The 14,618-nt window shown below is 45.8% G+C and overlaps 1 protein-coding gene and 1 long non-coding RNA gene across 4 annotated transcripts; both read right to left on the bottom strand.

Moving 5' to 3' along the window:
- Positions 1-1,600: 1,600 nt before the first annotated feature.
- On the bottom strand, positions 1,601-12,743 carry LOC119715411 (uncharacterized). Of its 3 annotated transcripts, XM_072031349.1 has the most exons (3): positions 7,436-12,743; positions 4,297-4,365; positions 1,601-2,926 (listed from the first exon to the last, which is right to left on the bottom strand). In XM_072031349.1, the coding sequence occupies exon 1, from the start codon at positions 12,146-12,148 to the stop codon at positions 10,946-10,948; it is 1,203 nt and encodes a 400-aa protein (XP_071887450.1). In that variant the 5' UTR covers positions 12,149-12,743; the 3' UTR covers positions 1,601-2,926; positions 4,297-4,365; positions 7,436-10,945. The 3 variants fall into 3 exon arrangements, with proteins under 3 accessions (XP_071887450.1, XP_071887452.1, XP_071887451.1); XM_072031351.1 differs by lacking the exon at positions 4,297-4,365; XM_072031350.1 differs by lacking the exons at positions 1,601-2,926; positions 4,297-4,365 and adding an exon at positions 6,080-6,984.
- LOC140000699 (uncharacterized) lies at positions 6,080-12,841 on the bottom strand. The gene is made up of 2 exons (XR_011805864.1): positions 12,721-12,841; positions 6,080-10,061 (listed from the first exon to the last, which is right to left on the bottom strand). It is a non-coding gene; the product is annotated as an uncharacterized lncRNA (long non-coding RNA).
- Between the last annotated feature and the right edge of the window lie 1,777 nt (positions 12,842-14,618).

Raw genomic sequence — 14,618 nt, 5'->3', positions numbered from 1 at the left:
GATACCGGCTTCTTCTCAGAGGCCACCAGCAGCCCTTGGTGCCAGCACGTGGGCAAACACCCAGCACGGCTCTAGAGAAACATAAACATTGCCTACACGTGAGACCTTCCCGGTCTGGAAGCAGGCAGCCAATCAGAGGGAGGAATGAGAAGATGACAGGGTTTTATAAACAAAGCTGGCTAAGCCAATCAGGGAGCGGCACGGCAACAGGTGGGCTGGGCGCTTTCACAAAATGGCGGCTCCTCACTGTAGAATGCGGCATGAAACAAAATGGTGCCCGCCACTGCAGGGTGGTGGGAGGGATTGCCTGTCCTGGCCCATCCCAAATCCAGGAGGGCCACTCAGCAGCGTAGTCCGGCCCTTGGCAAATGGCCCTTTCCCCGCCCTGCCATGCGGTGTATGCCCAGCGCCTCCAGCTGGTGGCTGGGAAGAGCTTGAGGCTGCAGCCGTGGCGCTGTGGAGCTGTGCTAGCAGCAGAAGCGGCACCTGTGCCTGCTGCAGTGCTCGCGATCTGACCGGCCAAGTGGTAGCAGGTGCTCCACAGGACACCACGCAGAAGCAAAGGGTCCTGCAACTGTGAATTTGGGGTGTGGAAGGGGTTTAGGTGTCAGTTTTGGGGAGGGGGTGTGTGCGCATTTCAAGACAACCAGGTGGACTGTTCCTGTGCTTTGCAGGGAATGTGAGAGAAGAGGTGGCCTGCGCATCGTGACTGTGCTTATGGGGTATGAAGCTGTGGGGCACTGATGGCTCGTGCATGCTTCTTCACATGCGCCTTCTTTTCTCGGTGAGGGATACAAGTCAGCTGCGAGTCCGCAAGTATGTCAGCAGGGATGCGGGAGGCGGTGCCTTGCCTTCCATGTCTTAAAGCCACACAGAATACTGAAGATGCCGGGCCAAACTTGCGCAAGCGTCCACAGCATCAGAGAGCGTGCAGCAACCTACCAACAGGGCTCAAAGGCCCAGACTCTGCAGGGGCTCTTCCGATGGGACATTTGCTAAAAAGAAACTCCAAAGCTGCCAGAACTGCAGGCAGTGAAGGACGCCTTGCTTTACCCATGCACGGTGCCCTGCAGGCTCTTGTGCGTGCTCTCTGGGGCCTGCAGCTTCCCTCAGGACACATCGACCCGCGCCGGCGTGCTCTCTTCCAAGGGTTGCGCTGCATTAGAATTTTGATTCTGGCGCCAGAACCACCCCCTGCTCTTCCTCCTCCTCCTGCTCCTCCTCCCGTTCCTCCTCCTGCTCCTCCTCTTGCTCGTCCTGACCCCCCAAAGCCTTCCTCCCCCTCCTTCCTCCCGCTCCGACTCTCACCTTGGCCTTTGCACAGCTGTTTCTCACACTTTCTCCTCCTCACTCCCCACTGCTGAGCAGCAGGTTGCCCTGTTTGGCGGTCCTTGCCAAGCATGCTTTCTCCTAAGGCACCGCCTTCCTGGCTGCCAGGCTCTGCCCTGCCCTGCGGCAGTGCCGCTGGAAGCGGCATTGTCACAATGCATGGGGCCGATACCAGCTTCTTCTCAGAGGCCACCAGCAGCCCTTGGTGCCAGCACGTGGGCAAACACCTGTTATAAGTTGTCCCCTTAATTAATTTTCAGAGAGCATTGCATTAATAATTGAAAGGACTTTATTGAGTAAGCAACAGCAAGCAAAACAGCGCTGGGTGGCCGGGGAGTCTCGGCTCCGCCAACGGCGCGCACCTCACCCCCGCCAGGGTCCCTTTTTATATCTTGGTGATTTCAGGATTATGCAGCACCTCCTGGTATATTCTGCGGCTGCGCGCGCTATTGCTAGGGGGTCGTCTCTGTCCCTCTGGTTGTCGTGAAGATGAAGGCCGTAGTCTTCCTCGGCGTTGTGGTTCAACTTTTTTTTTTATTTGCTCATGTTGGCCCAGCGTGAGACAGGAAGGCAGGATGTTGATACACTTGTTTAGCAACTTATCAGGAGATGGTTACATGAGCTTTGCAGCAGTGTCTTTAAACAAAAGAAACAACTGAGACGCAGAAGGAGAGAAGGGGAGGGGGGGTTTCTTTTTTGTTACATTAAGCAAAAGAATTTTCATAGTGTCTAGCCAAGCATTATACAGGTCCTTACTTCAGCAGGGAGTTTTCACAACTCCCGTTCCTCAAACAGAACTCCTTGTTTTTATAATACAAAAGACAATGAACAAACATTTATTGTGTATTACAATCCCTCCTTTTTCTTTTAGTTACTCATTTTGTTCATTGAATCTTGGCAATGCCTGGCTACTAAGAACTAATGTTTCCTCGATTCCTTCTTTGGTACTTATTTGCTCGTATCTGGCATGTATGAGCATTAAATATGCCGCTTCTAAATGTCCCTTTACAATCGCAATCAATTTATTAAAAAATACATGGTCCAAAAGTTAGTGCTATTATTAAGAACAACAAAGGTCCTGTTATTGTTGATAATAAAGTAGTAGGCCAAGGTGAATAATTAAACCAAGATTCGTACCAGCTCTGTCGGGCTTCATTCTCCCGTTTCCTTTTTTTTTTCAACCCTTCCCTGGGTCTTGCCATTGTACCTCTTACCTCTCCAGTGTGATCAGCATACACACAGCATTCCTCTTTCAGGGCTGCACACAGCCCGCCCTGTTGTAAAATATACCAAATCTAATCCCCTACGATTTTGTAACACTACCTCTGAAAGCAACCTGATAGATTTTCCAGGGCCGAGATGGATTGTTCAGTTTGGGTCAGGTCCTCGTCCACAGCAATGCATAAGGAAGTAAATTCTTGATTTTGTTTAACCAATGAGGCTACCCTGGTCCCCACTCCAGCTCCTCCCAGGATTATTAGGGTGGCCAAAGTTAGAGCCGTGAATGGTTCCCGTCTTTCTAGATGATGACTTTCCACTGTGTCTGGGTGTACATATAATCCTCAGGGTGGTGTAGAATCCTTGGTATAATTATCACCTGTATACAGAAATCACGAGATGCATTAAAGAGTTTTAGTGATAGACAAGGAGTTACGCCCACTCACAAACAAACCCACCTAGCGTTGTTGGCTGGGATTAACCACTCGGCTGATTGTTTTCCATTCTCCATGATATTACATAGGTGACACTTCCCACTAGGAACCGTGCACACACACCTACCACCTCCAGTGACTTGTGTTACTGCTACCCTTATGTCTTTTCCCCAACTGCATTGTAGAAGCTTGTTCTCGTTTGTGCGGGAGGGCTCCCCAGGATTCCCAATAGCATCATAATATGAAGGCCTTATACTAAAGCATAATCAACAGTGTTTTGTTACATTTGGGTTTGTTTTGTTTAATAATTGGTAGCTGGCATTCATGACCCCCCCCCATATGTTATTCTCAGCTATGTTATCATTCTCGGCTTTACCTGAGCTCGTAGGGCTGCCGAGGGTTGGCACTGTAGTATTTTCTGCAGGCTGGATTCCCTGGACATTTTCTGACAATACCTCATTTGGTCCTACTGCCTGGGGCCTATCAGCATCCTCCTTTTTATTAGTACGAGTCCTCCCCTATCTGTTCTGTGTTTGTAAAATCTGACACCTCACATTTTTCCTAGTACCCAGCTAGTATCGTCCAAGTTTGTTATATTTATATATAGAACCTTGCAAATTTCTTTATTTCATGGAAGGTTCCTGTATACCCTATACCATGCCCTCACCACCTGTAATGGGGACCTGCTTGTTGATTACAACCTTGCGGCCCATATCCTACTTGTAAGAATTTATTCCGACCAGCCCCGAGTGTCCAGTCCATAGCAATGGTTTCACACCCCCAGTATGCACAATAATACATGTTCGGGTAATTACAGTACCCCTTTCCTGTGTTAGAACTTGGGCAGAAATAAAATCCTGATCGGTTGAAGCATGGCTGCACTGACACCAGGTCACATAATGTGATGCAGAAACTGGGGGCACCTGCTGTCATTGTTTGCTGGATGACGAATTGATCCTTCCATCTGATCAAGCTCCATTTAAAAGGCTGATGGGGATGCGCAGACCCATAGCTGACCAAAACGATGATACTGACTCCCATGTATCGTAGGAGGTGGTCAGAGCCCATCTAAATTGTCGGCCTCTCAGTCCCCCACCGTTTCACTTCTCTGCCTCGCTTGTCAGTTCGGTTGCAGCGAACTACAAGGTATCGGTTCTTCTTGGCAGCAGCAGTGTTCTTCAGGGGAACCTACTAGGGAGCCTTCAAAACAGGGCCTCCTCCCCTTCCCACGATACACAGATAATATACAATACTTATCGAGTCCGTCTTAGTGTCAGCTTCAAGTTGTCAGGGCCTGGAGCTGCCTCCCATTTACCTTCCCGGATTGGTCCTTTCACACGGCTGGCATGCGTCCATCTTTTCTCCGCAGTTCGAATAGCCGTTTCTGTGGTAAGCAAAACAACATAGGGGCCTTCCCCATCGTGGTGTTAAAGCAGTCTCTTTCCAAGTCTTAATTAGAATTGAGGGTGATCAAGTAGCAATTCCAAGTCATAGGGCATACCATATAGCATTTCAAAAGGAGAAATTCCTACATCAGTTCTGGGCTGTGTCCATATGTTTAACAGTGCAAGGGGTAAGCATTTTACCCAAGAAGCCTTAGTTTCCAGCACAAGTTTTGTTAGTTGTTTCTATTCACCATTTTCTAATTTCACCATTCATTCGCTCTACCTTTCCAGAAGAGGAGGGGTGCCAGGGGCTGTGAAAATCCCACTCAATCTCTAAGGCCTGCTTTAACCCTTGCAGTAAAGCTTTACACCCATTCAGTCACGTGGTCAATTAGGACAGACAAGTAACTCAGTAAAGTCTACCTGTATACTTTGGAAAGGTCAAAACCCTGGCTCCCATCCCCCTCTAGATAGGTTACCTTTTTATTTACCCTTTGACATATAGTAGTACATCCTCTACATGTGTGCTTCCCTAAAGTATATATTCCTACATAGACATGCTTTCTTAGAACAACATCACACATTGCTTGCACCTCCCAATGACTCTTCTGATGTAAAACAGTTAATATTTGCCTCATTATCACTTTATTCAGCATTTCTCTCCCATCAGGGAGTATCGATTTTCCTTAAAATGATCCACATATTTGTAACATTAATACCTCCTTGGGAGGTTGTAATTGCTCCAAAATCTTTTTTAGAATTTACCCAAATAGATAGGTGGCCCTGTAAACCCCTGAGGTAAAATTGTCCACCTATATTGTTGCTTCTGCCCCCATTTCAGGGTCTTTCCAGTCAGAGGTGAATATGTTTGCTCTCAGGGCCAGAGAGCACTCCATTAATAACACTGTTATTCCAGTCTAACAATTTACTAGTAGAATGCCCAATTTAATCATCAAATCCCTTCCCAACAAGTTAGTCTCTGCCTTGGATACATACAATAATTGCCCAGTGATCATTTTATCCCCTAGTCTCAGCTTGGTATCCCCCAAAAGTGGCACTGTTATCCCAGTCCCTTCTACCCCCATCACATTTAGGGTTTCATTAGTTAATTTAATTCCTGATACTTTACAAGTCAGTAATGACTTAGCTGCCCCAGTATATTGGGTTTGATGGCAAGGTTCAGGGGGTATGAGGGATGTGGGGGGTGGGAAACTGCAGTGGCAGCCCCCGTGAAAAAAAAAAAAAAAAAAAAAAAAAAAAAAAAAACACACAAAACAAAACAGAAACCTCCCCGTGGTAGATAAGGGACAATTTCATCTGGCCCTAAAGGGGCCCACTGCTGCCCAGAGCCAAGCCATAGCAACACAGTCCATGCCTCTGTGAGAGCACATCCACAAAAACAAACAAAGAAACAAACAAAAACCTGCTGCTCAACAGCAGTTGGGAGAGCGAGAAACCCCCCTGTCGCGTTAAAGGGGTGTAGCTGATTAACCGTTACGGGCCCGGTTGGATTCAGAGTACTGAACCAGTCAGACATTCACCAAAATTGGGGGTCCGCTCAGACATTCACCAAAAACGTATTAACCACCTGGGGGTCCGTTCAGACATTCACCAAAAATGCATTAACCGTCTGGGGGTCTGGTTAGATTCAGAACACTGAGCTATCATGGATAACCACCCTCACCCTAGTTGCATTAATGAGAGCTATCACAATGCAATCAAGTATGGTTTATTACAGCAACAGATAATCAGGTTCTTTTGGATTGCCGGTGATAGTGACTATCTGCAAAAGCAAGCTAGTATGCATGAAATACACAGGTGTTATAGATGTTATAGATGTTATACAGGTGTTATAAGTGTTACAGATGTTATAGGTGTTATAGATGTTTTAGATGTTTGTCGTGGTTCCGCTCGAGTGGGCAGCCAAGCTCCACCACAGCCGCTCTCTCACTCCCCCTCCTCAAAGAGGAATGGGGAGAAAATATGTGAAAGGGGCTCAAGGATTGAGATAAGGACGAGAAAATCACGCAATAATTAGTGTAACGGGCAAACCAGACTCAGCATAAGAAGACAGATAGTAAGATTTATTGCTCATTACTAACAAGCTAGAGAAGTGAGAAACAAAGGAAAGAAACCAAAAGCACCTTCCCCCCATCCGCCCTCTTCCACCTCCTCCCCCCGAGCGGCGCAGGGGAACGGGGGAATGGGGGTTATGGTCAGTCTACAGCACTTCTTCTCTGCCGCTCCTTCTTGGTCACTCTCGTCCCCTGTGCTGTGGGGTCCCACCCACGGGATGCAGTCCTTGACGAACTGATCCGGCGTGGGCTTCCCACAGGCAGCAGCTCTTCCAGAACTGCTCCAGATATGGGTCCGTACCACGGGGTCCATCCCTCAGGAGAAAACTGCTCCAACCTGGCTCCCCTACGGGCAGCAGCTCCTGCCAGATCACCTGCTCCTGCGTGGTCACCTCTCCACAGGCTACAGGTCCGGCCCGGAATCTGCTCTGGCAGGGGTCTTCCACAGGCGGCAGCCTCCATCGGTGCAGGGCCACCTGCTCCACCGTGGTCTCCTCCACGGGCTGCAGCGTGGAACTCTGCTCCACCGTGGTACTCCATGGGCTGCAGGGGGACATCCTGCTTCACCATGGTCCTCACCACAGGCCGCAGGGGACTTCTGCTCCGGCGCCTGGAGCACCTCTCCCCCTCCTTCTGCACTGACCTTGGCACCTGCAAGGCTGTTTCTCACTCCCTTGACTCTCCCGGCTGCTGTGTGGCGCAGCATTTTTTTCCCTGTCTTAAATATGCTCTCACAGAGGTGCAAAACAACATCACTTATTGGCTCAGATCTGGAAAACAACGGGGCCCTTCCCAAACATGGGGTGGCTTCTAGATCTTTCTCACAGAAACCACCCCTATGGCCCCCTGCTACCAAAACCTTGCCACGTAAACCCACTACAATGTTATAGGTGTTGTAGGTGTTACAGGTGTTACAGGTGTGCAGCCTAGAAACAAACGCGTTAAAAGGATCAAAGACTCTATAGAGATTTATAAGCAAATATTCAGATCTCACCCAAAGGCGTCCCAATGGGGGGGGGAAGAGAGGCTCAGCCCGTCGACTGATCCCAGGAGTCAGGAGGTCCTAAGGATGTTGTATTTCCTCGGGATGCTATCTCCCCTGACGATGGTATCTTCCCTAACATCCCCTCTCTCTTGGGCCAATTTATATTATTTTCTGTCTTTTAGGTGGAGCTTGAGTGGCTCTAGTCAAGCATATCTTAGTTATGATTGGTGTAAAGTGTTCCCGTCTCCGTTTAAAGTAATAGGCTCCAAGAAATTCAGAGCGCATGCTCAGTGAGGGGTGGTCGCACCTTGGAGGTGGGTAGCTTTTGGGATGGAGGTGTGTTTTGGTATTATAATGATATTATAATGAGCAAAAAGTACACTAGGGTACAGCATTTGTCAAAACATGACAGGTCTTTGGCTTAGGGTGGCAAAAAGTGCAGCTTTGTGCACAAGAACAATCGAGGCCCCACCTGATTACAGAGCCTAGCCGTGGTGTCTCCACTCCACTCCACTCCACGCTCCGTGGTGTTCCTTAAGGCTAGAACACCAAGTTTCCCCAGCGCGATAGCATCTAAGGTTGGGAGCCTAGGGAACGCTCAGGTAATGCAGTTATGCCCTACCCTGAAAGCCTCTTCAATGTTGTACCTTTTCCTTAAAAGTGTGAATGTTAGTTTTATTTTCCTAGTTACTTCAGGCATTTACACCACATAATCCACCCCGTGACTATAGTCACTCAAGCTTCACGACAGTTGGAATATGTCGGGGATATCACATACATTCTCGGAATGAGGTTTATCGAATGTATGTACATTGTGTAGGGATGCTAAACGTTTCATCATAAACCAGAGTTTAACATACAAACTAATTGTCAGTATAAAACATAACACAGTGAGTATTAGCAGAACAATAACAGGGTGAAGCATCTTGTTGAAGATTCCCTTGGCAGCTGGCAACCATCCAAACAAAGTGTCCCACCAACGGTGTCTCTCATCTCTCTTCACTCTTTCCATCACTCGATGTATTTCTTGTGCATCATGATGGACAGTAATCAGAGTCTTTTATCCATTTTCTCGGACTTGTGTCATCAGCTGCTTCAGGTCCTCATGTACCAGCAATTTCTTCACCAAGGTGAGGTTCATTCCAATAGGAGTATGCAGCAGTTCATGAAGCAGAATATAATTAGATGCAATAAGTTGATAAGAAGTGACAGGAACTGAGTATTTAAAATCACATCCTAGAATTTTGGTAAAATTGCAAACACAAACATTAGAGTGATTATTGGTATCTATCACTGTATCATCTACGACTATAGAATCACAATGAGTTCTCATACAAACACAACCTTTCCCAATATATACAAGTACAGTTTCAAGGGTTTCATTAGGATGTATCTCGAAGTGGCAAATATTTTGCTGAGTGTCAAGACAAATGTCTTGAGATTCCAACGTGTTACTTTCACAGACGAAACCTTTTTGTTCACGCACAATACATGCACTTACATCAATTGTTTGCCACTTTCCTCCCTTTTGATGGGCCCATACTTTATGCTCTTTAGGATAAAGTATAGTTCCATTGTGATTGAGTAAGTATAAAGGCAACAATTTGATCATTTTAATGGGTAAAATTGACTAATTGCCACCAAGCTTGAAATTCTTTTTCAAATTCTGAAGCATTATCCCAAATCAATTTTCGAATTTCAGTGGGCAAAGTTCCTCCTTCTCCCTCTCTAATAATAGCTGCTGCTACAGATTGTGTCCATAACTGCGCTTGGATACAGCTCAAGGCAAGGGAGGTATTGCCTTGGGCTTTTCCAAGGGCATTTATAATTAATTGATGATCATTTTCCTAAAGCCAATAAGGATGATTTTATTGGTTGTTCCAGTTTCCTTAGGTCATCTGTAGTAGCAGTTATTCTACTCATTAAGACCTCAGCATCAATGCTATTTAATATACCTAATCCTGTCCCTAATAACCCAGTTGCATCCCGTGGCACGCGCTGAGATTGTTTTAGAGAACGTCCATGTAACCATGCTAACCAGCCGGTGTAGGCAGTTCTCAGAAAGGTGGTACATTTCGAGTTAATTTCAGAGATATTAATGTGCAGCGCTAGCTCTACCCTTTTTAGGGACCAACTAGGGTTAAAGAGAATTTGTTGTTGTCCCACATTTTTAAGTATGTAAGGACCTGTGTTGAAGATGGAAGGAGTTAGACCAATGGGAGGCTGAGTCGGTTCGTTTTCAAATATCTGCAGGGGCAGAGGCTTCTTATAGTAATTCTGTGCCTCTGTAACCCCAAAGACAGTATTGTCTGTCCAGACATGGCTTGAAGTTCAGCCATTCTTAGAGAATTGTTCCAACTCCATTCATCTTTTGAAAATATTTTGTTTCCATGTAGAACTAAAGTAGAGAGATTTAGGTCCTTTCTGTTTTGAGATGTTCCAGTGACTGTGCTATACTGTGACAATACATGGTTAAATGCCATGGTGAAACACCTCAGCTCCATGCACAGCCACAGTAGCTAAGTTTCCTTTAAGGTCTGCAATTGCATCAAGGTCAGGGTAAAGCATAGCATCATTAATCCAAACTGTTGATTCGTCATCTTCCAGCTGTCCCTATACAGTTCGCTCAGGGTTCCTGTGAACACAAAAGAAAATGAAATATGCTTGGTTGTATTCAACCGGCAGGGTTAGAAAGAGGGTGAAATAGCAATCTTTGATTTCCCATGCATAGAAATACTTGGGAGTAGTTAGCACTATTGCTACTGTTAGAAACACAGAGGGCTTTCACTATGTCTGCCATGTTTGGAACTGCGGCAGTCAAAGGTGTAGTGTTAGCGTTCAGCTGTCTGTAATCCACTGTAAAATGCCATTGCCTGGTTGGTTTCTTTACTGGCCACACTGGGGAATTGTAAGGTGAATGGGTCCTTTTAATAATGTCTCTTTTTTCCAATTCTGTTACCACCCCGTCAATCCCCATAAGTGCTGCTGCTGACAACAGATATTGCCGATCATTAATGATTTTAGCAGGGGATAAGGGTATGGATGTTTGTAACAGGCTCAGTCTCATGGTGCCTGAATCCCTTTGAACTGTCGCGAAACTCCACACAGTTCCATCAGGGAGTTTCCACATATGACCATGCAGTATGTCAAATCCTAAAATATTAGTGTATGCAGCACCAACTAATACTTCTACCCTGGATAATTTTTGTTCCTCTGGCAACCAGAGTGAATTTTTTGCAGTGGGGCATTGTTTTTCCACACCATTGATTCCCGTGAATTTAACCCTGTGTTGACCAGGTGTTATGCTCAGGGTTTGTGCTGTCTCATGTGTAATTACTGACATTTGGGTCTCAGTGTCAATAAGAAAATTTACCAATATTTTTTGGGGTTCAACAGGAATAGCAATGATAGGGTCAGAGTGTTCATTAGAGAGCCATTGAATTGTTAATACCCACCAAGCAGGGTGGCTCATTGCCCTCCCCGGGGATAAGAGTTTTTTTGCTGACACCACAACTCACCTCATTCCCTATTAGCTTTCAACCTCTCTCTGAATTTGGGATATCTGGGATTTTTAGTGTGGATTTGGTGGACTTGCTGAGAGAGGTCTTGGGATTTAATACTGGATGAATTAATCCAGCCCATTCGGTGTCCGTACTTATCTATGTCTTGTACCAATTCACTCCAGGTGGGAATAGGGGAGTTAGAATTTTGCCTACAACCACTATCATCATCCCTACAAGCAGCTAGTATGTGATCTTGGGTGTTTGCTACAAACACCTTAAGAAAATCAGGGAGTCCACGGATGAGAGGGGTTAACCGAATTGGATCAATAGGAGCTAACATCGGGGATTTCCTTAATTCATCTCTTTCATATATTGCCTGAATACAGGATGCATTCTGTACTGCTACAACCAGGTCAGCTCCTGGTGTGGTGGTTAAAAATACTCCAGGTCCCCAAAAGCCTCCTACCTCTTCCTCACTCAACATCATTCGATCTCCTCTAAGAGAAACTCGACACACATACTCAACTTCTGATTCCCCTGACGGCCTTGAGAACTTCTCCTGTATTTTAACCAACTCCGCTGGTGACAACGGAATCGTTCGCACAGTAGTGCGGATTTCATCATTATCATCAACAGTAGTCTCAGTCTTAACCAAAGGTCTCAAGGAAATGGATTGGGGTTCAGAATCAGAAATCTCTTCAACACCGTCATCACTGTCAGACCAGAAATCACTGTCCCAGCTTTCAGGCTCTACACTATGCAGCAATCTACGAATCTGCTTGACCGGAGCACAAGGCTGTACTTTATTTAACAGATCACTAACCCTCTCCAGCAATTGTTTAAGATGATTATTCTCATGCACAAGTTTATCATTTTCATCCAAAAGTTTATCCACTCTCATTCCTAATGTTTTTCCTGTCTCCCTTTCAAAGGCCAATGATGACTTCAACACATCAATCTCTGATTTCAAAGCTGTATGTTCCGCATCAGAGATCACTTTGGGAGCAGGAGTTTCCTTAGCTTCTTGCCGAGCACAAGACAAACAAGCTCCTAACACAGCACAAATCGCACTTTTACCCTTTCTTTGACCAATCTTTCGTGAAGCCTGACACTGCTCAATGTGCTCTACCACTTTCTCCTCATCTTTCCAAAACTTTTGGGAAAACTCCTTCCCTGCCTGGGAAGGGGCACATTTATATTTTTGCAGTAGTTTATCCATAGCAATCCTGCCGACTATGCCAATATTACTGTTGCGTTAAAGGGGTGTAGCTGATTAACCGTTACGGGCCCGGTTGGATTCAGAGTACTGAACCAGTCCGACATTCACCAAAATTGGGGGTCCGCTCAGACATTCACCAAAAACGTATTAACCACCTGGGGGTCCGTTCAGACATTCACCAAAAATGCATTAACCGTCTGGGGGTCTGGTTAGATTCAGAACACTGAGCTATCACGGATAACCACCCTCACCCTAGTTGCATTAATGAGAGCTATCACAATGCAATCAAGTATGGTTTATTACAGCAACAGATAATCAGGTTCTTTTGGATTGCCAATGATAGTGACTATCTGCAAAAGCAAGCTAGTATGCATGAAATACACAGGTGTTATAGATGTTATAGATGTTATACAGGTGTTATAAGTGTTACAGATGTTATAGGTGTTATAGATGTTATAGATGTTATAGGTGTTGTAGGTGTTACAGGTGTTACAGGTGCGCAGCCTAGAAACAAACGCGTTAAAAGGATCAAAGACTCTATAGAGATTTATAAGCAAATATTCAGATCTCACCCAAAGGCGTCCCAATGGGGGGGGAAGAGAGGCTCAGCCCGTCGACTGATCCCAGGAGTCAGGAGGTCCTAAGGATGTTGTATTTCCTCGGGATGCTATCTCCCCTGACGATGGTATCTTCCCTAACATCCCCTCTCTCTTGGGCCAATTTATATTATTTTCTGTCTTTTAGGTGGAGCTTGAGTGGCTCTAGTCAAGCATATCTTAGTTATGATTGGTGTAAAGTGTTCCCGTCTCCGTTTAAAGTAATAGGCTCCAAGAAATTCAGAGCGCATGCTCAGTGAGGGGTGGTCGCACCTTGGAGGTGGGTAGCTTTTGGGATGGAGGTGTGTTTTGGTATTATAATGATATTATAATGAGCAAAAAGTACACTAGGGTACAGCGTTTGTCAAAACATGACAGGTCTTTGGCTTAGGGTGGCAAAAAGTGCAGCTTTGTGCACAAGAACAATCGAGGCCCCACCTGATTACAGAGCCTAGCCGTGGTGTCTCCACTCCACTCCACTCCACGCTCCGTGGTGTTCCTTAGGGCTAGCACACCAAGTTTCCCCAGCGCGATAGCATCTAAGGTTGGGAGCCTAGGGAACGCTCAGGTAATGCAGTTATGCCCTACCCTGAAAGCCTCTTCAATGCTGTACCTTTTCCTTAAAAGTGTGAATGTTAGTTTTATTTTCCTAGTTACTTCAGGCATTTACACCACCCCCCCCGCCCCCCCCCCCCCCCCCCCCCCCCCCCCTCCGCAGACACCAAAGTCAGTGCAGAAGGAGGGGGAGGAGGCGCCCATAGGCGCTGGAGCCGAAGCCCCCCTGCAGCCGCTGGAGAGGCCCCTGGTGGAGCAGGCTGTTCCCCCCTCCCCGATGCTTGGGAAACTGAACAAACACCACAGCAAATACGCAAATATACCAAAACTTCTAGACTGTTACTTAGACAATGCCTACATCACCTTTCCCTGCTCATTCAACTTTGAATACCTTTAACACTTTCAACAAACCTTTTAACACTTCTTTTATCTTTCTCCTGCCTGTAGTTTTCTAATGCCAACACCAAAGGCTCAGTCAGGGGCCAACTTAATTCCATACCTTTTCCCTCCACGATGCTGAAACAACATCAATATACAACATTTCATCCTGTTTTCCTTCTTTCCACAAAAACAACATTGACTGTAATATGGTGTTATAATTAATACTTCCATTTAGGGGCCACTCCGCTCCATCCTCTAGTTTATAAAGTGGCCACCACTGATTACAATATTTGCTAAGAGTTCTTTTACTCTCTGTACACTCTCACCCCACTATATCCCTCCAATGTGTTAGTATACATCCTAGGAGGCTTTTCCTCGGGATTTCTTTGCTTTGAACTTTTCCTATTGCAATCTAAAGTGGTTAATATTCCACCGTTTTCCTAGAAGCTCTTTACTAGTCAATCCCAATCCCTCCAAAATCCACAATATATAGATACACAAGTAAAATCAGACCACTGTAAATTAACTGCCTGTAGACAATTACACTGGGAACATTTAAACCTGATGAGACGATAATATGCCTGGGCAAATTTTGTTCCCTTAGACATACACCTCAATGGCAGTTCTTATATTTACATATTTACATATTAACATAGGTATAAAAGAACACTTTAACAAAAATGCCCAGGCTTTTATATATACAATATACAATGTGCAGTTATTATTCCAGTTAGAATTATTCCTCAGCAGCTGGAAACATTATGCCAGTTGCCATTAAAGCTCGCTTACCCTCCTCCTGTCTTTCTTAAAATCTCGGACATCCCCGGAGTTAATGGGGATGGCCACATATTCCTAGTCACTGGTCCCTGAACGCTAGAGTCAGAGTCGCTATCAGAGTCTCCCTGGGATTGTGGATTAGGAAGCCCGGGAGTCGGAGG

Source organism: Anas platyrhynchos, chromosome Z (genome assembly GCF_047663525.1).
Source record: "Anas platyrhynchos isolate ZD024472 breed Pekin duck chromosome Z, IASCAAS_PekinDuck_T2T, whole genome shotgun sequence".
Taxonomy (NCBI): Eukaryota; Metazoa; Chordata; class Aves; order Anseriformes; family Anatidae; genus Anas; species Anas platyrhynchos.
This window is presented reverse-complemented; position numbering and strand designations above follow the sequence as displayed.